Source organism: Monodelphis domestica, chromosome 1, assembly GCF_027887165.1.
Source record: "Monodelphis domestica isolate mMonDom1 chromosome 1, mMonDom1.pri, whole genome shotgun sequence".
NCBI lineage: Eukaryota > Metazoa > Chordata > Mammalia > Didelphimorphia > Didelphidae > Monodelphis > Monodelphis domestica.
In genome coordinates, this window is record NC_077227.1 from 14920646 (window position 1) to 14945635 (window position 24990).

At 35.3% G+C, this 24990-nt stretch overlaps 1 protein-coding gene across 2 annotated transcripts in view; it reads right to left on the bottom strand.

The window, feature by feature from the left end:
• PCDH15 (protocadherin related 15) overlaps nt 1–24990 on the bottom strand; it is a 1570906-nt gene that overhangs the window by 555588 nt on the left and 990328 nt on the right. For both annotated transcript variants that reach the window (XM_056795634.1, XM_056795629.1), the window contains 2 exons: nt 10918–11028; nt 2460–2630 (listed from right to left, as the gene is read on the bottom strand). In XM_056795634.1, the coding sequence (XP_056651612.1) occupies nt 2460–2630; nt 10918–11028 (282 nt within the window). The remainder of the gene's footprint in view (nt 1–2459; nt 2631–10917; nt 11029–24990) is intronic.

Here is a 24990-nt window from a genome sequence, read left to right on the forward strand (position 1 = left end):
ACCAAATATCCCATCAGTCCCCTAATCCTTATGTTTCCCAATTCTGTGACATTTCATTTCATCCAGTTCTTCTCCTCCATTTCCCCAGTAATCAACCTTGTTCAGAATCTTCTCACCTTTTAACTGAATTATTGTGATAAGTTCCTTTTTTGTAATAAATTTCTAACTGGCTTCATTGCTTCAAATCTCTTCCTTTAAAGGCACCTCAATGGCACTATAGATAAAGTGCTAGGTCTGGAGTCAGGAAGATATGAGTTCAAAATAAGCTTCAGGTATTTATTGGCTGTGTGACCCTAAATAACTCATTTAACCTGCCTCAGTTTCCTCACTTTGAAATCTGATATGAGGACTTCACTAAAAAGCATCAAAATAACAGCTCCTATTACTCAGAGTTGTTATGAGGATCAAATTACCTAACATTTAATACAGTGCCTGACACAAAGAAGCTATGTAATAAATTATTTCCTTCTTATTCTCTCCAATTCATCTTTTACCCAGCTGTCAAAATACATTTCCCCCCCAAAGTACAAATCTAACAGTTGATCTCATTCTCAAAACTCTAGTGAGTCTATATTGTCTCTAGGATAAAAAAAAACCATCATAATTAGGGCATTTAGTGTACCTTAAGTCAGGAAGACTTATTTCCTGAGTTCAAATCTAGTCTCAGATACTTACTGGCTGGGTGATCCTGGGCAAGTCACATTCTTACTGTTTCTCTCATCTGTAAAATGAGCTTGAAAAGAAAATGGCAAACTACTCCAGGATCTTTGCCAAGAAAACCCTGAATAATTTCTCAAAGAATTGAACATAATGGAAAAAATGACAAAACAACTACAGGCAATTTAAAGGCCTTCACAGCCTGGTTCCCTCCTACATTTCCAGAAATATACAACACAGCTGCCCCTCAAAGGAGTGATGACCCAGACACACCAGCTCTTTGTTTCCAAGACTCAGGATTCCATCTCATGACTTTATACAGGCCATCCAAGGTTCCAGGAATGCATTCCTTCCCTGGTTTGACCTTGAGAATCCTAAACTGCCTTTAAGGCTTCTCTTTGGCACTGGCTTTTACCAAAAGCCTTTTTAAATGCCATTATATTAGTGTTTATCCCTGTGATCCCAGAATATAGATATATTCTATATGTATATATATATATATATATATATATATATATATATATAGAGAGAGAGAGAGAGAGAGAGAGAGAGAGAGAGAGAGAGAGAGAGAATATAGAATAGAATAGAAACTCCTTGAATAAACTGGTTCTCAATGTTTGATCCTTTCCTCCTCAGGATCTTGCCCATGTTGATATTTAAGAGTATTGCTTCAGATTTCCCTACCAGAGGAGGGGAGGGTTTATTCTTAATGCTGCTTGGGATAGAAGAAAGGTCTAGATTAGGGAATCCCTACCCCAGATGTGGTCCCTGAAGTTCAACCAATATTGTTATTATTCACTCAGTCAGTCATGTTTGGCTCTTCAAGGCTCTAGGAACCATACTGTCCATGGGTTTTCCTTGGCAAAGCTAAGGAAATGGTTTTCAATGGCCTTTTCCAGTGGATTAAAGCAAATAGTTTAAATGACTAACCTAGTATCAAATGGATGAGTGTCTGAACAGAATTTGAATTCAGGTCTTCCTGACTCCAGGCCCAGAGCTCTTTCCACTGAGCTACCTATTTACCTATCAATATGTATTCTGAAAATTGTACCTCATAATTAATAGTTCTTTTGTAATTATATGTATTTTATTTTCGTCTTTAAAAACATTTATAGAAGGAGTCCATACGGTTAAAGGGGTTTCTGACCAAGAAGAGTTGATGAACTTTTAGATCAGATGATCATCCAAATCTGATCAAAGATTAAACTAATCTTACATAATTAATGTGAAATAATAGGTTCTAAGGATATGAAGAAATAAAATAGGCCTTACATATACAGAACTGAATAACTACATGTTTTATCATTCCTTTTTGTGCAATATCTGTACTAAATTTTGTCCAAATTTTTAAAAGTTCAATGTTTTCAGGCATTGTGAAGCATGTTTTGAATGTGGCTTCTGGCATGCTCTGTCCTAAGTCTTTTAAAAAAAGGGCTTGAGGACTTTGGGAAGAAATTAAAACAACTACAACAACAATCACAATCACAATCACAAAACATTATCTATTACATATCAAGATTTGCCTATAGAGAAAAATGAATTAATAGATATAAAAGTCTTTGATTTCATTTTTGATAAATAAATATCATTCTTGTTCTTTCCACCTTACTTAACATCTCTTTGGAAGGCGACATGTACTTATCCTCTTGGTGATTCTATAAACAACAAACCATAAGAAAAAAAATGAAATAAATGTCCAAGCTTCCAATTTTGTTCTACTTACCCATTTGGTTTGCTCAGATCTTGAACTGATGCCTATTTTTAGTTATAGTGGGAGATGAATAAAAGCAGAGTATATTTACCGGTGTTCTCAGTTCTGGTATGGCTGCTTGGTAGGTGAGAGGACGGCAGTCTCGAGTATTGGGCACCAGGACACAAGGAAGAAACATTGGTCCCAAATCATCTCCATCAAGGACATCTATCGTAAGTGTGGTAGTACTTGTTCTCCGTTCATTAAGATTTTGAGCTCTGTCCTATGAATGAGAAGACAATTCACTGATGTTGGAAGATGGTAAACTTCTATGCCTGCCTTTGCCAGAAGATTGAATCAAACTAACCATTAGATCCTACCACATTTTATACATATTAGACTCAAGGTATCCTCAATATGGGGAAGAAAGTTCCATTTGAAATCAAGTAGATTTAAATTCATAGAATTCTTCTTTGGCTGGGTGACCAAATCACTTGGCTACTCTGTGCTCAGGAAACTCTCTAAGATCACAAGTTAGAGTCAGATTTGATTTTGATTTATAACAAGATTTAAAAAAATATACTCTTTTAAGTAAGTCAAAAGGAATTACTGTTATCCTAGGATAGTGGAGTAATCTATGAATTTGACTCTGAACTGAGTGATTTCTCTTTCCTGGTAGTAGGAGGTACCCACATTTTTTCATAAGCTTGTTCTTTTCTAGACTTTACATACTTTATTCCCCTCCACAGAATTCATGATCCAGGGACCTCTGATTTTCTGTCTGTCTCGAACACTGGACATTCCATCACACAATACCGTTTTTTTCCTAGCTCTTTCTTAGGCTTAGAATGTTCTCCTTCCTCAATCTGTCTCCTGGATTTTTTTTCAATTCTTAACTCAAAAGTCTGCTCTTTGTAAGAGGTTTTTTCTTATCTGCCTCATTTCTAGTATTTTCACCTCTGGGATTAACTCCAATTTGTTAGGTATATACAAGTTACCTTTCCCTTTAGCCCTTAAGTTCCTAGAAAGAGGTATTTGTTTTGCTTTTGTTTTTGTTTTTGCTATTGTTGCATCCCCAGGAATGATGCATTTCAAAGAATTTAGTAACCATCTAATAAATAATTTTTCTTTATTATCAGCATTGTTACTTCCCTTAAATAGTGCTCTCCATAGAGCTTAAAACAATCAGCTTCATGTAGTAAGTACTTAACCATTTCTTCTGATTAATTGAGCAGACAAAATCACATTGCCCTCTTATCATTCTGTATGTTTTAAAGGAATAGCTTCTGCCAACAGCAGTCATACCTGTCTGTTTGAGTAGAAGCTGAAGTATTTGTTAAATATATCCTATGGTGTCACAAAGCCTAGTTAAGGCAGAGCTCACTGAAGGAGGTTAAGCAGATGGGATTGGAAGTATAATGGCAGCTTCAATGTTGGGCAGAGAATTGTTAAGTAAACACGTTACAGTCTGCACTGTTAAGCTTAATGCATTAGATGGAAACACCACTTCCATTGTGTATATTCCATCAGGATTAATGTCCCAAGAAGGATCCTTGAGTGCCAGATGCTTGGAAGACAGAAATAATACAAAAGCCGTTTGGATGAGCCAAGATATTATTTGCTAGGTAGAAAAAGAGAAGCATTGGCTCCAACAGAAATGGAGAAAAAAACAATGAGATAAAGGTTGTTAACTGCTGAAGCAAAGAGCTTGCTGCCATTGGGACACACGAACAAAGAGAACAAGGGACTCAGTATGGTCATACATTAATAAACAAAGTAATCTAATAGGGAGGTAAATGTTCTTTTTGTAGGAGTTTCTATATACCCAGTCAGGATTTTACGTGATCTTAAGGAAATTAAAGAGGGATTGTAAAGAGCCTTTTGGTATAAATAAGTTCCTCATTACATACAACATTACTTGGTATCTTGAATAGATGATTAAGGAAATGATCATAATTCTCTTTCTTTTCTCCTTCAGTTTCTCTCTTTCTCAACAATTTTCATAGATCTTTTTCTTTCACCTATTTTTGACAATATTTCCATTGCCTTGACCCTTATTCCAAAAAAACAAAAATTATAATAGAGATAAATGAAATGGGTAAAGAATTCAGCAAAATAAGCCATCTTTTTTAAAATTAACTTTTATTTTTAAATATTTTCCCATGTTTACATGATTCATTTCCTTTCCCTCCCTTCTTCACTCCCTCTTCACAGAGCTGAGAAGCAATTTTACTGGGTTACACATATGTTGTCACTGGATACCTATTTCCGTATTATTGTTTTTTAGTTTAAAGAAATCTTTTAAAGCCTAAACCTCAAATTACATGCCCATATCTACATGTGATAAGCGATATAATAAGTTTTTATTTTGCATTTCTACTCCCATGGTTCTTTTTCTCAATGTGGTTAGCATTTTTTCCCATAAGTCCTTCAGGAGTGTCCTGGCTTGTTGCATTGCTACGAGTAGCAACATTAATTACATGGGACTGTTCCACAGTGTTTTACTTTCTGTGTACAATGTTCTCCTGGTTCTGCTCATTTTGCTTTGCATCAGTTCATTGAGGTTCTCCCAGTTCATATAGAAATCCTCCAGATCATCCTTACTACGTAGTAATATTCCATCACCATCATATACCACAATTTGTTTAGCCATTCCCCATTCAAGGGATAACCCTTCATTTTCCAATTTTTTGCCACCACAAAGACTGTGGCCATGAATATAGAACAAACCATCTGAATGAAATTGTGACTTTATAAGCTTCTCTGAAGAGGTGGAAGAGTATGTTTGGAATACTGTATGATGTTTAGTTCCTTTAAATGAGTAGAAAGGAACTATTCAGTTAGAAGCAGGATAGTGACATTATCTGGACTAAATTTTTTTTTCAGGATGAGATGATGAAAAGGAGAGAAAAATCCACTAGAATCTGTAGTCATGCACTGATGACATGAATATTTGCAATAGTTTCTTCTGCCTGACACAAAGTGATCTCTGGTAGAAAGAATTTAACTCTGGAGAACCAAATAGAAAGCTCTTTGTCACAGCAAGCTTTTGTATACCACTGGATATCCTTTGATTAGAGTGTTGAGTGAATCATTTCACCTTGCTCAGTCTCAGCTTCCTCATCTGTCAAATAAGTTATATATAATACATACATATATAATGTTCAATACTTGAAAAGCTATGTAAATGCTAACTATTATAATGTATAAAACAGGGATACTGAGAGCACATATCATATAGGGTGGTTAAGAGGGCCAAATAAAAACAATACATGGAAAGTGTTTTATTGATTGTACAGGATGATATAAAAGAGTATTATAAAAATACTGTGAACAATAATATTAAAGAAAATGAAGATTAGATTTAAGTTCATGAATATTCAACATTCTTTCAACATTATACTTGGGATTCTTAGGTGAGAGATTCTACCTGAAGTTTTGGCTGAATGAAAACATATGAAACCAGACTTTATGGAGACAATTGCGGCTCCTAATGAGAATTATTTATTCTCTTCCCTTCTCTTCTCTTTTCTTGTTTTCTCTTGTGTTCTCTTCTCCTTAAATGTTCTTTTCTATATTCCTATTCTTCTTCTACTTCCTTCCTTCTTTCCTTCCATCCTTCCTATCTTCTTTCCTCCATGTATCCCTTATTTCTAGCCCTCTTTTCTCCTTCCCTTCCTCTCTTTCTTCCATTCTTCTCTTTTTAGCTTCTTTCTTTCTTTCTCATGTTTTCAATGATTCTGTAATTCTTTGCATTAAAATTGAATGTGGAATATTCCTAATGTTTGGACATTCCAGCCTCTGGCTTTCCAAAGTGTGCCACGTATCAAATAGACTTCCTCAGAGAGACAAATTAAATGTTATTTAATTACATTATCAGGTATTTGCAGCATAAGGGAAAGAGGCATAATTACACTATTGGTAAAGTTACCATCAATGATGCTGCTTTAACAAAGCTACCTCAAAACATAGAGGCCTTTATCTCCTGTCTGCTGAGTCAAGATAGTTGGACAGTCAGTCACCTACTATTAAAAAATCCTAGACACAGTTCTGTCAGCTTTCTTCATTTGCTGAATGTTGTTGTTTCAAGTTACTTAAGGCCAAATGCCTTGGGGTGTTTTGTCTTATTTATTTTTTTCCATTTTCTTCTTTTTCATCTCTCCTTAATTTTCATGAACTGAGCAGGGCAAGTCGTGACTCACATTGCTTCCTCATACTTCCTTGGGTTTATAAATGTATTTCTTCAGGACATTAATTGGTAATATGCCTTTAAAGACAGAAGGCATATGTGCGTATGTGTATGTGTGTTTCTCTATTTTTTTCATTAGACCATTTTCCTGTGAGTGGAAGAGTTGTTTTCATATCTATATCCATCGAACAATTTTCCACACTCCCTCATGTGATTTCTGATCCAGGACACTGGCCTCCTTGCTATCCTTTTAACTGAATATTCCATCTCCTGACCCTAAATATTTCCATTCAGGGTCCTCCATGTCTAGAACTCTTCCCTTTGTCATCTCCCACTCTGACATTGGAGGAAGCCCAGATTGTTCCAGATTGATCAGGGGACTAGATCCTTATCATTGAAAAGGATGAAGGAAGTGCCTACTGGTACCCCATGGTGGTTAAATTAAAATTTTGATAAACTATACACTAGCTCAGTATTGCTATCCATTTAATAATAAAAGAATGGGGGGAAAACAAAGAAAAGAGACTGCAGTTTGTTGGGGAAATTATCAACAGAGGGTTTATGCTCCAATATGAACGACAATCAAAAAGCATAATGATACATTAGAGGGCTGTGCCCTCCCTTAGTGACTTTCATAGTGACTGGAATATGAGAGACACTAAATAAATGGTCCTTGATTGAATTTGTGATGGAAAACATGGCTGACTTTAGATCATTAATTTTATACCTTTTCTGAAATTCTTTGATAGCTTAAAAATTCATTCCATGGGATATTTTTTTTTATAATACTCAGTCCCAATGCAGTATCTTCTCTGAGTGTGAAGTCTTAATTGAGTTAGTTTCCAAATAAGACTTAGCCCCGAATTTTATCAGTTCATTTAGTCAAAATACATTTATAATGCAAATACTCATTCTAGACACTATACTAAGCAAGGTGGTAGAAAAGTACTTGATTCTAGAGATAGTCTATTATCTCTTTTTGTTTTGAGGGGGAAATCCATACCTGTTATTATATTAGTTCAGAGAACCAACAAATAAAAACTTCCTGTATCGATGCAGACCTGTGTCTTAGAGAACTGCCTGAAGCACTGAGAGCTTAATTGACTTGTCTGGAGACATGCAGCTCTGTATGTCAGGGATGCGACATTAGTTCAAGCTTCCTGATTAATGCTGGTACCCATCTCCTGTGCTCTCTCCTGCATGAGAGTTCTAAACATCTGTCTAATAGTTTGTAAATCTATCCAACCCAGGGAACAGCACCGACCTGAGGGACAAGAACCCACTTGATCTTATTAGCTTCTTTAGCATTAACCTCTATTGGTTAGAAACGAAGAATGAGTATGGCATCTGTGCACTGGAGAACAAGACTAGAAGTTGAGAATTTTCTTTCTTAAATTAAGGGAAATTCATGCGATTTAGAGGAAAGAAAAGGAAAACAAGAATGGAAGCCTATATGATAATTAGGAAACCTCTTATCAAATTCTACATATTATTCCTATTTAATTTACATATCAAACAATCATTTTGATTGACTTCAGCTTTTGGTTAAAATACCACCAAAGCTTCAAACATTGCTCTTTGGTCGAATATTTCATTTTCTCCAAAAACTGAGCAATTAAAAATAACATTACTCTGAATTTCTTTGAACAAGATAGCTTTTATTCACTGTTGATTTTAGTTATATTGTCAGGCTCTATCCCAAACCACCATTAGTTAGATGCATTTATTAAGTATGTACTATTGAAGTTGAGTACTGTGGGAGACACTAGGGATTGCAAACAAAGATGATTCAATTTCTATGATCAAGATTTCATGTGATTGGGGGCAAACAAGGTGTCCATTTAGAAATACACGCAAACTATATTCAAAGTAACTAGGAGGTAATCTGGGGAAGGAGAAGGAAATGCCAAAGCACTTCAGCATCCTTGTCAAGAAAAATCCCATGGATACACTAGTGTGCTATGGTCAATGGAGTCATGAAGAGTGGAGACTAGACTTCTCCATTAGTGGTAATGCAGTGATCCTGAACAACTCCTAGGGATTTATGAGAAAGAACACTATCCACATCCAGAGAAAGAACTGTGGGAGCAGAAACATTGAAGAAAAACAACTGCTTGATTACATAGGTCAGTGGGGATATGATTGGGGATGTAGACTCTAAATGATCATCCTAGTGCAAACATCAACAACATGAAAATAAGCTCTGATGAAGGACATATGTAAAACCCAGTGGAATTGCATGTCAGCTATGGGAAGGGGTGGGGGGAGGGGAGGAAGGGAAAGAACATGATTCTTTGTAACCAAGGAATAATGTTCTAAATTGACAAAATAAAATTTTCAAAACATTTTTTAAAAGTGGAGACTAAATGACTGAACATTAGCAAGTGGGGAGGGAGAAGAAAAGTAGAAAGAGATAGCCTTAGGAGATTGGGATCTCAGGAAGGACTTCCTGTAAGGTGAGTCAAGTTTTAAAGGAAGTTAGGGAATAAGAAGTAGGAGTGAGAAGGCATTACAGGACTTGATCTAGAGTTAGGTGATGGAATATCATCTAGCAGAAAAAGCAAGAAGGCCACTTTAACCAAACTATAGAGTGTGTGCAAGAGTCTAATAGGAAATAAGTAGGGAAAGTGAGGTTGCAATCAGTTCATAAAAGGCTGTGAACCGGAGGAGCTGGTATGTAACCTAGAAGTCATAGGGAGCCACTGTAGTCCACAGAGCAAGAAGAGATATAGACATATATTTTAAGGATATTAAAGAGAACAATGGATTTATTGATACAAAGGAAAGAGTTATTTTACTGCATGTTGCTGGGTTGCTTTATTAGTAGTAGTCATAGAAGTAATATTAACAATACTATCAATAATTGGTGGGTTGATGTTTTCTGTATAACCTTCCCAGAATAGAATTTCATTTCTTATAATTATTTTTGCCAATTTGACTGGAATTTAAAAAGTCCTTGAAGTTTGTTTTAATTTACATCTTTTAGATGACTGGAAGCTTTTACGTATTTTCAAATGCTTATTAGCAATATGTGCTTATAGTCTATGGGATATTATAATGCAATTAAAGTTGGGGAAAACATGAGTAACAAAAGGAAATGTAGCAAAGCTTTTATAAAATAATTCAAATCAGGAATAAAATAGCATCCCATAATACATAATGAGCATTATGAATATGTAAGAAGAAAATGAAGGAAAATGAACAAATCCTGCAGGACATTTGGAGAGATTCACTGGAAAAATAGGACCACAACATTCATTGAAATTGTTATTTAAATACAAACTCAGCAGAGATCAAACTTGCAACCATCTATTAGGGAATGACTATGTGCCAAGCTCTTTCAAGGCATTGGTGATACAGACAAAAATGAAGCAATTCCTAAACTCAGGCAATATACATTCTATGTAATAATTGCAAAATTTTCATTTAGACAGTTGCATATATTAGGTTTAAACCTATCTAGCTATCTGTCTGCCTGTGTCTCTCTATCCATCTGTCTACCCATCCATCCATCCATCCATCTATCTATCTATCTATCTATCTATCTATCTATCTATCTATCTATCTATCTATCCATCTATCCATCTATCTATCTATCTATCTATCTGTCTGTCTGTCTGTCTGTCTGTCTATCTGTTTCTGTCTATCCATCCTTCTATCCATCCATTTATCTATCTGTCTGCCTGGCTATCTATCCATCTGTCTATCTATCCAATCATCCATCTATCCATCTATCTATCTATCTATCTATCTATCTATCTATCTATCTATCTATCTATCTATCTATCTATTTGTCTGTCTGTCTCTGTGTATCTATCTGTCTGTCTATTTATACACACATATATAAGTTAAACATGTTTTAAAATAATTTTTGGCTTCAAAAATATAATTATATAATTTATATGCAAATTATATAATTATATAATGATTTTCCACATCAGACACATTCAAGCAAAGCTTGGATGAGAAATTCAGTATGATATTACAGATTTTAATAATCAGAGATATTTATAATTGTTATATATAGTTTTATTTCTTTTGCTAAAATTTTCTCTCTTTTAAAACCCTTAATTTCTGTTTTAGTATAAGTTCTAAGATAGAATGGAGGCAAGGCATGGGTAACCAGGGTTAAGTGACTTGACCAAGATCACACAACTGGGACATGTCTGAGGCCATATTTGAAGCTATATCCTCCTGTCTTCAGGCCTGTCCCTTTGTCCATATGCTCTCTAGTTGTTGCCCTTTTGTTATATCTTTCAAAGAATATTGTTTGAATTCTTCATATGCCTGGCTCATGCAAACACATGTGTGCATACACATACACTCACATTTTTTTAAAGGGAATGTTGCAGTTCAGTGTAAATCAATGGGAAATACTTACATTAGCTTGAACGATGACATAATAACGGGTCTTATCTTCATAATTAAGTCTCTTCCTCAATACAACTGTTCCAGTCAACGTGAGAGGAATCTCAAAGGTATCATTGGAGGTCTGCAATGAGGATAAGGACAGAATTTATGAAGGTGACCCAGAGACACCACATGGTATTTTGTCACATAGCATGATTAAGAGTAATAGATTGCAGGTAAACCTTTTCATTGAAAATAGGTTTGGGTGCAAGCTTCTGATGCAATATTCTGATCTTTCATTTAAATGTTTAAATTTGATCAGTCAAGTTCTCTCAGAGTCTAAGAAACTATGATAACCAGAAAACTCGTTTCCTCTGGTGGTTTTTCATTTATTATTTGTACCATTTATCAAGTGCCCTGGAACCTTTGAAAGTCAAGAACTACAAACAAGGGTCTTTTCTGAAAGTTTTTCCTTTTTTCAGCCTTGATTTAAACCCCCAAAGTTCAAAATAATATTTTGAATTTGTGGTGTCTACATAGTATAATTGCTACTATATTCTACTATAATCCTACTTATATGCTACTATAATATTGCATCACTTTCAAATATTAGGGATCAAAAATCCAACAGAGTCACAAAGCACCATGGAGAGAGTCCAAAGGACACTGAGAATTGGAAGGAAAGTGGCTTAGCTTTCATATGCCAGGAAGTGTGTAAAGCACTCTGCAAATATCATCTCATTTAATCTTCACAATAATTCTATGTGGTGGGTGGAATGAGGATACCACAGATATGGTGGGAATTAGTTGTGTGGCTTTTGGTGAATTAGTTATAGATCCTTATTTTTCCTCATCTGTAAGAAAGAGAAGACAGTGATCTCTAAGGTCCCTTTCTCCTCTAATATTTGATGATTCATAAGAACCTGAGTTTGTATCCTGAATTGCATATCCATTAACTGCATGAAGTGACTTGATATCTCTGGGTCCCCTTTTCCTTATCAACACAATATAGTTAATTGTTCTACCTACTTTTGGAGGACCAAATTAGAAAATATGTGTAAAATTTTTTGTTTCCTTTAAAGTGTTCTAGAGTTTTCTGTCATCATCCTGTTGTGACATTGCCATGAGCAGCAGTATTACCCATGGCCCATTGGCTAAAGTCCTGGAGATGAATCTAGGAAGAGTCATGTTTGAATCCTGATTCAGAATCTAACTAGTTTTGTGATTCTAAAAAAGTCAACTTAAACTCTGTGGCCTCAGTTTCCTACTCTGCAAAATGAGAGCCCTTAAAGGTTACTTCTGACTATCAATATGTATCTTTATGATCCTATAATCATTACTATCATCATTAACACTAATTAATGTGAGCATACATTAGCATTAAGAAGATCGCCGAAATGCTAAGAATTGCAAAAAAATCTATCAATAGACTAACAGTTCACATTCAGTGGCATAGTTCAATTATTAATCCTATTTATTGTTGCTTTTATTACCAGTGAAATGCTGGGCTAAGCAACTTCCCATCAAATTTCTCTGTTTTTAAAATATAATGGAACATCAGATGCCAAAGGGACCTTCAAAGCAGTGTAGACCAACTCATATATGGACGAGAATCAGCCCTGTAGCCCATGAGCATCCTGCCTGAACCTCCGTACACTCAAAGATGGAAAATGCATTCTCATTGTATCCTCTGGGGACAGCTTTTTCCACATCTGGATAAGTAATTCTTAACAAGGTTTGCCTTATATCAAACCTAATTCTGCTTCTGTACAACTTCCAGCCATTAATTCTAGTTCTGTCCTCTGGGGCCAAGTGCAGGAAGACTAGTAATTTCTTTTCCTTGAGGCAGCCCTGCAAATACTTGGAGACGGCTAGCATGTTATGAAGTCAGTAGTGTGTGGGAGAAAGCCGGAATGAGGAGACAGTAGTGGGCTTCTCGGCATAATAAAGATATGGTAATTTCATTGAAATGGAGAAAATCTAACTTAATCATAACCAAACCCTTGCTAGATGTATCATTATGTAAAAGTAGGCCATCATCTATATTCCAAAGCTACTCCTGAAGGACTGGGAATCACTGTCTAGACTGTTACATATTAATGTCAAAAATGAACTTCCACTGAAAAATTTTCCCTGGTCCTTAGTACAAATCAGCAGAAACAATATAGCAAGTAATTTTATTGAGCTTTAAAGTTGAATCTAGTCTCTTTTCACTGAATCTAATCTAGTGAGCTAAATCCAATGTCTTTTCAATAGTATGTGACTCAAATTGAAAAGTTCTGAATAGATTTCAATGTGTCAGGAACGAAGATGAGGACTATTTCATGGTCCATACCACCTGGGGAATCTGCCATCAGGGAAAAACTTAGATTTCTTTCACCTAATTTGTTTGCTAGTGTCTAGAGTTAAAACAATAAGGAGGAAAGGTGAGAAAATGTTTTATTCTATTTTATAAAGTATAATATGAAACTGACATAGATGAAAGGCTCTCCCAGTAGGAAGAAAAAGGAACCACTAAAAGAAAAATAATGGATATTGGTTTGTATTCTCAGGAATGGATTCCAGTTCTAATATGTATAGAAGTAATTTATATATAATTAATATCATAACATGTTTAATAGAAGAAGACTCAGAAGTCATCTTGTACAACCCATAGGTGAAAAGCTGCCCTTTCACAAAATATCCAACAAGTGGTCATTCAGAGAGTGAGGAAGAAGCTACCCTTTTTGAGTCAGTCAATTTCTAGTTGAACAAGTTGTTCATGGTTACCATTCATTTTCTGATACCTAGCCTATACTGGTTTCTTTCCAACAAATTCCTCCCACTATTTTTGGTCCTTTGTGGGGAGAAAAGAAATCAACAAAAGGAAATATCCCAAAATAAAAACAAATAAATAACAGCAACAATGAATAAAACAAATTCCAAACCAGCTGACTTTCTTTCCCATATGATTTTTTTTTCATTTTCTTATTATCTTAGATTTAGAATTATTAGGAAAAGATCTTAAAAGTCTTCTAATCCAATTCCCCAATTCTTTGGATGAGAAATTCAAGGCTAAAAAAGTAAAGGAAATGAGAATTCTGAGTAAAAATGGTGGCAGTATAGATTCAGGACTCTTCTCCTCAACACCTACCAATATAGACTACCTCAAAAGACCAAAAAAAAAAAAACAACAAATACATATAAATGAAGGGACTCTACAGTAGGGTGCAGCATTTAAGGTACATGGGATTTAGGCATTTCCACACCATAAGGGGGTGAAAAAGTTTCCACCAAAACGCAAGCTGATCCACCCTCCCCAAACCCACTTACAGAGCCTGAGTCAGAATCAGTTCACTAGAATTAGTGAGTGAGTGAGGGGAACACCTAGAGCAAGTGAGGGGTACCTCTATGTCCTTGGCAACTGACTAAGACCACCAAAGACCTGCCCCTGAGAGCAGCTAAACCTGAAAGCCCAGCAGGTTGAGGAGCACAGAACGTGAGCAGCCACAGGGAGATATCACAGAGAAAGGCAGCAAATAGCAGAAGCTAAGAGACTTGAGAGCTGGCCTCAGGCAAAAATCCTAATCCCTTAGCTCCAAACACAGAGAGTCTTCCCTCCTCACTCAGATTTATGACTAGAAAGGGAAGGAAAAACTACCATAGTGATAGCAAATAGTAACCAGGAGAAACTTTCCAACACCAAGAAAAACAAGAAAAAGGGGTTGACTCTGGATAATATCAACAGAGGAAAAATCCAAGAAATAGCAGAAGAGGAAATAAAAATAAATGCACCAAAACCTTCCCCCCAAAATGGAAATTGTCCACAAGTGCCTGAAGAATTTAAATTGGAGCTTACCAAAAAGATGGAAATCTTCTGTCACAAAAAGTGGGAAATAGTTCAAAAAGAAAATAAAAATTTAAAGGACAAGAATTCCCAATTGGAGAAATAGCTGCAAGCCACAAAAATCAGGGTAGACAAACCAACAAGGAAAATCAAAAGATTATAGCAGAAAACTGGGCCTTAAAGACCAAAATTAGGTAACTGGAAAGCAATGATCTCGAAAAACAGCAAGAATTAATAAAGCAAAGTCAAAAGACTGACAAAATAGAAGAAAACATAAAAATACCTCACTGACAAGATGACGAATCAGGAGCACTGATCAAGAAAAGACAATTTGAGAATAATTAGTCTACCTGAAAAGTCAGAAATTATAGAGAATCTTCACATCATACTACAAGAAATTATCCAAGAAAACTGCCCTGGTGTTCTTGAAAAAGAGGGCAAAATACACATCAAAAGAGTTCATAGAACACCCTCTACAATAAATCCTCAAAAGACAACTCCCAGGAATGTGCCAAATTCAAGAGCTTCCAAGCTAAGGAGAAAATTTTACAAGAAGCCAAAAAAAAGATAATTCAGATATCAAGGAGCACCAATCAGGATTACACAAATCTGGCAGCTTCCACACTAAAGGATCACAAGGCTTGGAAATGATATTGAGAAAAGCAAGATAATTTGGTCTTCAACCAAGGATCACATACCTATCAAAACTGACTATATACCTTCAAAGGAAAGTACGGGTATTAAACAAAATAGAAGATTTCCAAGTATTTGTAAAGAAAAGACAAGAACTAAGTGGCAAGTTTGATATCTAAACACAAACATCAAGAGAAACATGAAAAGATAAATAAGAAAGAGAGGGGAAGGGGGAACAATTTTTTATTCAAACTTTCTTCTTTAAGTGCTTCAATAAAATCAAATTATTTATATCAATATATGGGAAAATGTTATTTGTAGCTCAAAAATAATCTTCATTATTATAGTAATTAGAAGAATCATTCACAGGAAGAGATCTGGATAATAAGTGGTATAAGATGATATGCAAAAAAAAGAAAAAGAAAAAGAAAAAGGGAGGGGGGAATAGAAGATGGCACCAAGAATAACTTGAAGAAATAAGATAAATAGGATAACCTATACCACATGAAGAGGCACATGGGAAGGGAAGGGGTAGAATACTATTAAATGAAGAGGGGAAAAGTGCTAATAGGTAATACTTAAACCTTACTCTCAGTGAAATGAAATCTGAGAGGGAAGAGCATCTAGATCCATTGGGGTATCAAACCTTATCTTACCCTACAGGGAAAGTGAGAAGGGAAAATTAAGGGAGGGAGGGAGGCAGGGAGTAGAAAAAAAGGAGGGAAAGAGAGGGGGAGGGAATTTAACAGACCATAAAAAAATAAGAAGGGTGCAAAAAAGGAGGGGGAAGAAAGGGAAGCATATTAAGGGTAGGGGTTAGGGGGCCTGATTAAAAGCAAACCGCTGGTTTAAATGGACATAGCAGAAGAAGAAAAGACAGAACTTGGAGAGGATATCAAAATGCTGAGGAATACACAAGTGGCAATCATAACTTTGAAGATGAATGGGATGAACTCACCCATGAAGCAAAAACAAATATCAGAGCGGATTAGAGACCAAAATTCTACCATATGTTGTCTACAAGAAAAACACATGAGGTGGGTAGACAAGTACAAGTTTAGAATTAAAGGTTGGAGTAAAATGTATTGGACCTCAAATGATAGAAAGAAGGCAGGAGTTCTAAACATGATATCTGACAAAGTCAAAGTAAAAATAGATCTCATTAAAGGATAGGGAAGGTAACTACATCCTGATAAAAGGCAATATAAACAATGAGGAACTATCTGTAATCAACATGTATGTACCAAATGGTATAGGCTCCAGATTTCTAAAGGAGAAACTAGTGGAGTTGAAGGAGGAAATATATAGTAAAATTATATTAGTGAGACACTTGAACTTATGACTATCAAATCTAGATGAATAAAATAAAAATAAGTAAGAAAGAGGTAAGAAATGTGAATGAAATATTAGAAAACAGAGTTAACAAATATATGGAAAAAAATAAATAGGGACAAAAAGGAATATAGCTTCTTTTCAGCAGTACATGGTACATTCACAAATACTGACCATGTACTAGGGCATAAAAACATGGCAAACAAATGCAGAAAAGCAGAAATAATAAATTCAACCTTTTCAGATCATAATGGAATAAAACTAATAATCACTAAGGGTACATGGGAGCCAATTAAAAAAAACTGGAAATTTAATAATATGATTCTACAAAATTGTTTAAAAGAACAAATCATAGAAACAATTAATAATTTAATCGAAGGAAAAGACAATGAAGAGACATCCATTCAAAATCTATGGGATGCAGTCAAAGCAGTACTCAGGGGGAAATTTATATCCTTGAGTTCATATATTAACAAATTTGGGAGGGCAGAGGTCAATGAATTGGACACACAAGTCAAAAAACTTGAAAGAGAACAAATTAAAAACCACCAGATGAAAACTGAATTAGAGATCCTAAAAATTAAGAGAGAAATTAATAAAAATAAAAAGTGAAAGAACTATTGAATTAATAAATATGACTAGAAGTATTTTGAAAAAACAAACAAAATAGCCAAAGTACTGGTTAATCTAATAAAAAAAAGGAAAGTAGAAAATCAAATTAACAGTATCATAGATGAAAAGGGAGACCTCACCTCTAATGAAGAGAAAATTAAGGCAATCATTAAAAACTATTTTGCCCATTTATATAGCAACAAATATGGCAATCTAGGTGATGTGGAAGAATATTTACAAAAATATAAATTGCCTACATTAACAGAAGAAGAAATAGAATTCTTAGATAATACCATATCATGAAAAAAAATTGAACAAGCCATCAAAGAACTCCCTAAGAAAAAATCCCCAGAGCCTGATAGATTCACAAGTGAATTCTATAAATATTCAAAGAACAACTTATCCCAATACTATACAAACCATTTGACATAATAAGCAAAGAAGTTCTACCAAATTCCTTTAATGCACAAATATGTTACAGATTCTAAAGCCAGGAAGATCAAAAACAGAGAAAGAAAACTATAGACCTATCTCTTTAATGAACATAGATGCAAAAATCTTAAATAGAATACTAGTAAAAAGGCTCCAGCAAGTGATCATGGGGGTTATTCTTTATGATCAGGTGGGATTTATATCAGGAATACAAGGATGATTCAATATTAGAAAGCCATCCACATAATTGACCATATCAACAAGAAAACCAACAAAAATCACCCAATTATCTCAATAGACACAGAAAAAGCCTTTGACAAAATACAATGCTCATTCCTTTTGAAAACACTAGAAAGTATAGGAATAGAATGGTCTTTCCTAAAAATAATAAACAGTATCTATCTAAAACCATCAGCCAACATCATCTGCAATGGGGATAAACTAGATGCATTCCCACTAAGATCAGGAGTGAAACAAGGATGCCCATTATCTCCTGTATTATTTAACATTGTACTAGAAACACTAGCAGTAGCAATTAGAGAAGGAAAAGAAATTGAAGGTATTAAAATGGTCAATGAGGAAACCAAGCTATCACTCTTTGCAGATGATATGATGTTCTATTTAAACAATTCTAGAGAATCAACTAAAAAGCTAGTGGAAGTAATCAACAACTTTAACAAAGTTGCAGAATGAAAAATAAACTCACATAACATGAACACAACTACTAAACTCCTTCCACACAATTAAAACTAGATCTAAACAATTGGAAAAACATTAATTGCTCATGGGTAGGACAAGCTAACATAATAAAAATGACCATCCTACCCAAACTTATTTACTTATTTAGTATCATACCCATCAAACTACCAAAAAACTTTTTTTTCTGAATTAGTAAAAACCATAAGAAAGTTCATTTAGAAGAACAAAAGATCAAGAATATCCAGGGAATGAAAATGAATGAATGAAAAAAAAAGGCAAAGGAAGGGGACCTTGCAGCACCAGATCTCAAACTATAGTATAAATTAGTGGTCATCAAAACAATATGGTACTGGCTAAGAGACAGAAAGGAGGATTAGTGGAATAGACTTGGGGTAAGTGACCTCAGCAAGACATTCTATGACAAGTCCAAAGATACCAGCTTTTGGGACAAAAATCCACTATTTGATAAAAAAGCTGCTTGGAAAATTGGAAGCCAGTATGGGAGAGATTGGGGTTGGATCAACTTCTCACACCCTACACCAAGATAAACTCAGAATGGGTGAATGAATGGAATATAAAGAAGGAAACTATAAGTAAATTAGGTGAGCACAGAATAGTATACCTGTCAGATCTTTGGGAAAGGAAATATTTTAAGAACAAGCAAGATTTTGAAAAAAATCACAAAATGTAAATAAATAATTTTGATTACATTAAATTAAAAAGTTTTTGTACAAACAAAACAAATGCAACAAAAAATTAGAAGTGAAGCAACAAATTGGGAAACAATCTTCATAACAAAAACCTCTGACAAAGGTCTAATTACTCAAAAATTTATAAAGAGCTAAATCAGTTGTACAAAAAATCAAGCCATTCTCCAACTGATAAATGGGCAAGGGACATGGATAGGCAGTTCTCAGATAAAGAAATCAAAACTATTAATAAGCACATGAAGAAGTGTTCTACATCTCTTATAATCTGAGAGATGCAAATCAAAACAACTCTGAGGTATCACCTCACACCTAGCAGATTAGCTAACATGATAACAACAGAAAATAATGGATGCTGGTGGGGATGAGACAAAGTGGGTATATTAATGCACTTCTGGTGGAGTTGTGAATTAATCCAACCATTCTGGAGGGCAAATTGGAACTATTCCCAAAGGGCGAAAAAAGACTGTCTGCCCTTTGATCCAGTCACAGCACTGCTGGGTTTGTAACCCAAAGAAATAATAAGGAAAAAGACATGTACAAGCATATTCATAGCTGTGCTCTTTGTAGTGGCAAAAATTGGAAAATGAGGGGATGCCCTTCAGTTGGGGAATGGCTGAACAGTTTGTGGTGTCTGTTGGTGACAAAATACTATTGTGCTAAAAGGAATAATAAAGTGGAGGAATTCCATGGAGACTGTAACAACCTCCAGGAAGTGATGCAGAGTGAGAGGAGCAGAATCAGGAGGACATTGTACACAGAGACTGACATACTGTGGTACAATGGAAAATAATGGACTTCTCCATTAGTGGCAATGCAGTGATTCTGAACAACTCTGAGGGATCTATGAGAAAGAACACTCTCCATATACAGAGGGAAAACTGTGGGAGTAGCAACAGGGAAGAAAAACAACTGCTTGATTACATGGGTCGAGGGTGATATGGCTGGGGATGGAGACACTAAAGGAACATCCTAATGCAAACATTAACAACATGGAAATAGTTTCTGATCAAGGACACATGTGATACCCAGTGAAATCGCATGTCGGCTATAGGAAGGGTACAGGGAGGGGAGGGATGGATAGAATATGATTCTTGTAACCAAGGAATAATGTTCTAAATTGATGAAATAAAATTAAAAAGTAAAGGAAGTTTTCCCATGTCACATAGTTATTAAGAGAGAAGCCAGAATTCGTATTCAAATTCGTAGACTCCAAATTAAATATTTATTCAATTCCATTATGGCATTGTAGATGCCATTCTGAACTACAATGCCATACCTCCAGTAAAGACTACCAATTTTTTTTGTTCTCCAAACTAAAATATCCTGATTCCTTGACTAATCCTTAAAAGGCATGATTTTTTTCTCCAACCCAGCCTGGATAACACTCCAGCTTACCAATACATTTCCTAAAATGTGGCACAAAAAAGAATATAATTTTTTGATGTTATATCAAATGAATCCATAGGCCAATTTGAAATACCACTCAACTTTTTTTTTTACAATCCCCTTAATGGCATGTTCAATCATTTGGAGATTTAAAAATCAAATCTTTTATCAACACAATTTGTCCTTGGAAACCTTATAGGCTTCTTCTTTTTTTTTTTTAAACCCTTACCTTCCATCTTGAAATCAATGCTGTGTATCAGTTCCAAGACAGAAGAATGGTAAGAGCTAGGTAACAGGGGTCAAGTGACTTGCCCAGGGTCACACAGTTAGGAAGTGGCTGAGGTCATATTTGACCTCCCATCTCTAGGCCTGGCTCTGAATCACTGAGATACCCAGCTTCCCCCTTAATATGCTTATTCTAAATGAGTTGATATATAAGGAGGTAGGGAATCTTGCACCATAATAACCACTAGTATATAGGTAAATTGAATAATTCTTTTCCATGGCAATGGATCAACTTTGATATATATATTTTTAAAATGCTACTAATGATAATTATATTTTCCAATACCAAAATTGACACTGGCACATATATGTTACCTCCTGGGACCATTTATATATAGTAAAATGATGTAGTGAGGCAGAGAGGTGCAATGGTGCCCAGTTAAAGACATGGATTTAAATTACAGTTCTACTATTTATAGCTGTGACCCAGGACAAATCAATACGTTTTTCTGAACCTCAGATTTGTTTATCTCTAAAGTGAAATATTTGGGCTACATGACTCCCAGCTTAATATCTTTGATGCTACAAATTAAATAACCCCCACTCAAATGTTGCAGAATGAATTATTCCAGCCCTTCCACCCCCATTTCTAGCTATTATGGCATTTTCACAAGATGCCAGTATTTGCAGAATGATTCCTTTACAATGCTAGCCAAAATGCATAGACACTTTTCTCATGAGAAGGGGGAGAAGACTATTCTTGCTCTAGGTTAAGCTGTCCCAAAGGGACATCTCAAGATGGGGAATACTCACTCAGTACCTTCTAGATTCAGAAACATGCCCTTTGGCTACTGCTGCACAGCCAGGAGAACAAATGAGTCAATACTTAAAGAAATGCATTCAGACTTTTTGCTAGAATGTCAAATACCTGAGCTTAAACATTTTGGTTACATGATGAAAAAACAAGACTCATTGGGAAAGACCCTGTTATTGGGAAAGATTGAAGGCAAAATGAAAAGAAGACAGAAGAAGATGAGATGAATAAATAGTCTTGGAAACAATGAACATGAAATTGGGGGGACTTTGAGGAGAATAGAAGGACCTGGTCCATGAGGTCATGGAGAGTGCCAAGACTGAATGTCTGAACAACATTATCTGAGCTAAATAAAGGAAGCAAACTTGTTAAGTATTGCCTGCAGGCTAATGAATTCAACAGAGAACAACAATTAGTAAATTATTAAATCAGGAGCTGGGTTAGTTTTTCTTTTGTCATGGCTAATCACTTGCTGTAAGTAATACCATTCGCTTTGATTTGGACTATTAGGAATAGAATAAATGGGGCAAAAAGCACTTTTGAATTTTATAAACATTTGATTTCAGAGTAGAGTCCCAAAGAAATTATTTTCGAAGGTGCTAGCAAGTATAATAAAATGCAAAATTGGATTTATATTTAGAAATATTACAAGTTTTGTTGTTTTTTTTTAACCCCTTAACTTCCAACTTGGAATCAATACTGTGTATTGGTTCTAAGGCAGAAGAGCAGTAAGGGCTAGGCAATGGGGTTCAAGTGACTTGCCCAGGGTCACAGTCAGGGCTAGGCAATGGGGGATTAAATGACTTGCCCAGGGTCACACAGCTAGGAAGTGTTTAAGGCCATATTTGAACCCAGGACCTCCCATCTCTAGGCCTGGCTCTCAATCCACTGAGCTACCCAGCTGTCCACACAAATATAACAAGTCTTAATAGAATAGCAATGCATAGTTTAATCAATCAATTTATCAATAAACATTTTTTTAAGTATCTAAAAGTTTCCAGATTCTGTGCTAAGTACTAGGCATAAAACAAAACAAAACAAAGCAAAACAAAATGACCACAAATCTGCAACAGTTCCTGCCTTCAAAGAGGTTACTGTCCAATCTATGGGAGAGACAGAATATAAACAAAGAGATAAAAGGTAAGCTCTATTGATAAGCTATATTGGAGGGGGGGGAAGAAATAATTAACAGAAGGTAATCACTGTAACAGTCTTGTGAGGTAGTACTATCATTATCCCCATTTGTCAGATGAGGAAATTGAGGCAGAGTTTAAGTGACTTAGTTTAAAACAGAGAAATAATTTGGGAAGGAATTAAATTCAAGTGTTCCTTACTTGAAGTCTAGTACTTTATATTTTTGATGTTGCTTCTATTCATCCATTCAGTCATGTCTGATTCTTTATGACCCCATAGACTATAGCACTCCTTCTATCCTCCATTATCTCCAGAAGTCTTTCTAAATTCCAGTTCCTTGTTTCCATGACACCCTCTATCTAACTCATTCTCTACTGTTCCCTTCTCCTTTTGCCTTTAATGTTTCTTGGCTTTAGGGTCTTTTCTGATGAGTCCCATCTTCTCATTAAATTTAAATTTAAATTTCAGCTTCAGTAATCATTTAACCTTGCAGTAAATAATCTGTTTTTTTTTAATTAAGTGTAATACTTTATCCACTAATCCTAATCTAGGTAGTGCAAGTGATTTGCCTCAGTGATAAATCAAGGCCTGGAAGAAAAGTTTCCCAAAAGTAATGTTCTTTCTGTTATAATCTCCTTCTTTTAGCCAATGAATATGGCATTTTAATTTGAGATTGGCCATCTAGGTTTCTCTTTATAGCAATTTATCTCTCTAGGGTAGACAATAGCTTCCACTGATTCAACATGATTCTTTTAGTTGTCTAAAATATGACCTATATTTACCATAAACCAAATCAAAGCAAACAAACAAAAATAACAAAATGCTTTTGGTTTGTAACATTCAGTATACTTTTACTGATTCAGGATTGTAGTCCAGGTTAACCAGGACAATGATGCTGCAGTCTTTCGAATTCTTCTAGTCTGGGGGATTCAGATATATAAGAAAAGAGATCAAAAGTGCTCAGGAATAGCTGACAAAATTTTGCCAGAATATATAGTCCCACTTTTTTTGGCCTCCCAGAAATTAGCTGCTGCAACCTGTCACCGAGTCCTCCTTTCTCCACAGTTTTCTCCTTTCTCCATAGTTTTCTGAGTGGCAGGAGAAGTTAAGGAAAACCACATGTTCCATGTTTAGTCAGCTTTGTGTGCTTTAAGGGACATGTCAACGTCTTCTGCCATATCCTATTACATTATCCCCTGGAAAATGCTGAACAGCTCCCATGTCAGTCCTTAAAAGAATGACAAGGATTGAAATGTATAGTTGGTGAAGAGAGAAAAAAAATTAAAAGAAAATATCGAAAATAGCCCACATACCACCCCCCAGAGCATTCTATCTCCTTCCATTGTTCCTTTTTGGGGACTGTGCCTCCTGTATAGAACACATTCTCTTTGTCTCTTGCTCCCAACCTCCTTTTTCCTTACTTTCCCCCTTTCTCTCTCCTCCCTCTTTCTCCCAATTCTCTCTCAATCTTTCTCTCTCAGTGTCTGCCTCTGTCTTTCTGTCTCCCTTGCCATATCTTGTAGGGCTCCTCATCCCACCCACTCATTTCTAAAAGAGGATGATTCTCGGGTCACTACATACATACAGAACCTATTTTCTAATCTTCTTAGAGATCTGGACCCTCTTTCTCTCTTCAAATCATTTTGCAGAACTCTGAGTAAGTTGTTTGGATGTGTGTGTTTTCAATCCTCCCTCTGATAACCTAAGCTCCTTGAGAAAAAAGGATAAAAGCAGAATGGAATCAAAATGACAGGAAAAGTAGAATTTCAAAGTCATAAAACTCCACAGCAGATATTCTTAACTTGTGATGACATTTTTGACACCGTGGTGAATTTCACGGGTACCTTTACAAGATAATATTTTTAAATAACTAGCTATGTCCAATTTCATTTGGAGGTTATTGAGTATCTTTTCCATCTCTTTTCTCAATGTAGGTGAGGTTGCCTAGGCCCCTGGGCCTAGACACATGCTTTCTTATTCTGCATTTCTTTAAATCCTTAACCTTTAATAAACCTCATAAAAATAATACTCCTTGCAGAGAGAACTAATTTCTATCTGCCTCAATTTCTCTAAATTTTTATCTTTACAGTATTTGTACAGCATAGGGTGAATTCTACTAATATTCTTATATTACAGATGAGAAAACTGAGACAGAATATGATTGAGAAATTTTCCCAAAGTTACAGCACAAGTGGAGGAGGCAGTACTCTTTCCTTGTAATATTATCTTGGAGTCTTTTAAAACTTAGGCTACTCATGTATATATTTTATTTTATTTTTATATTATTTTATCTATTTACTC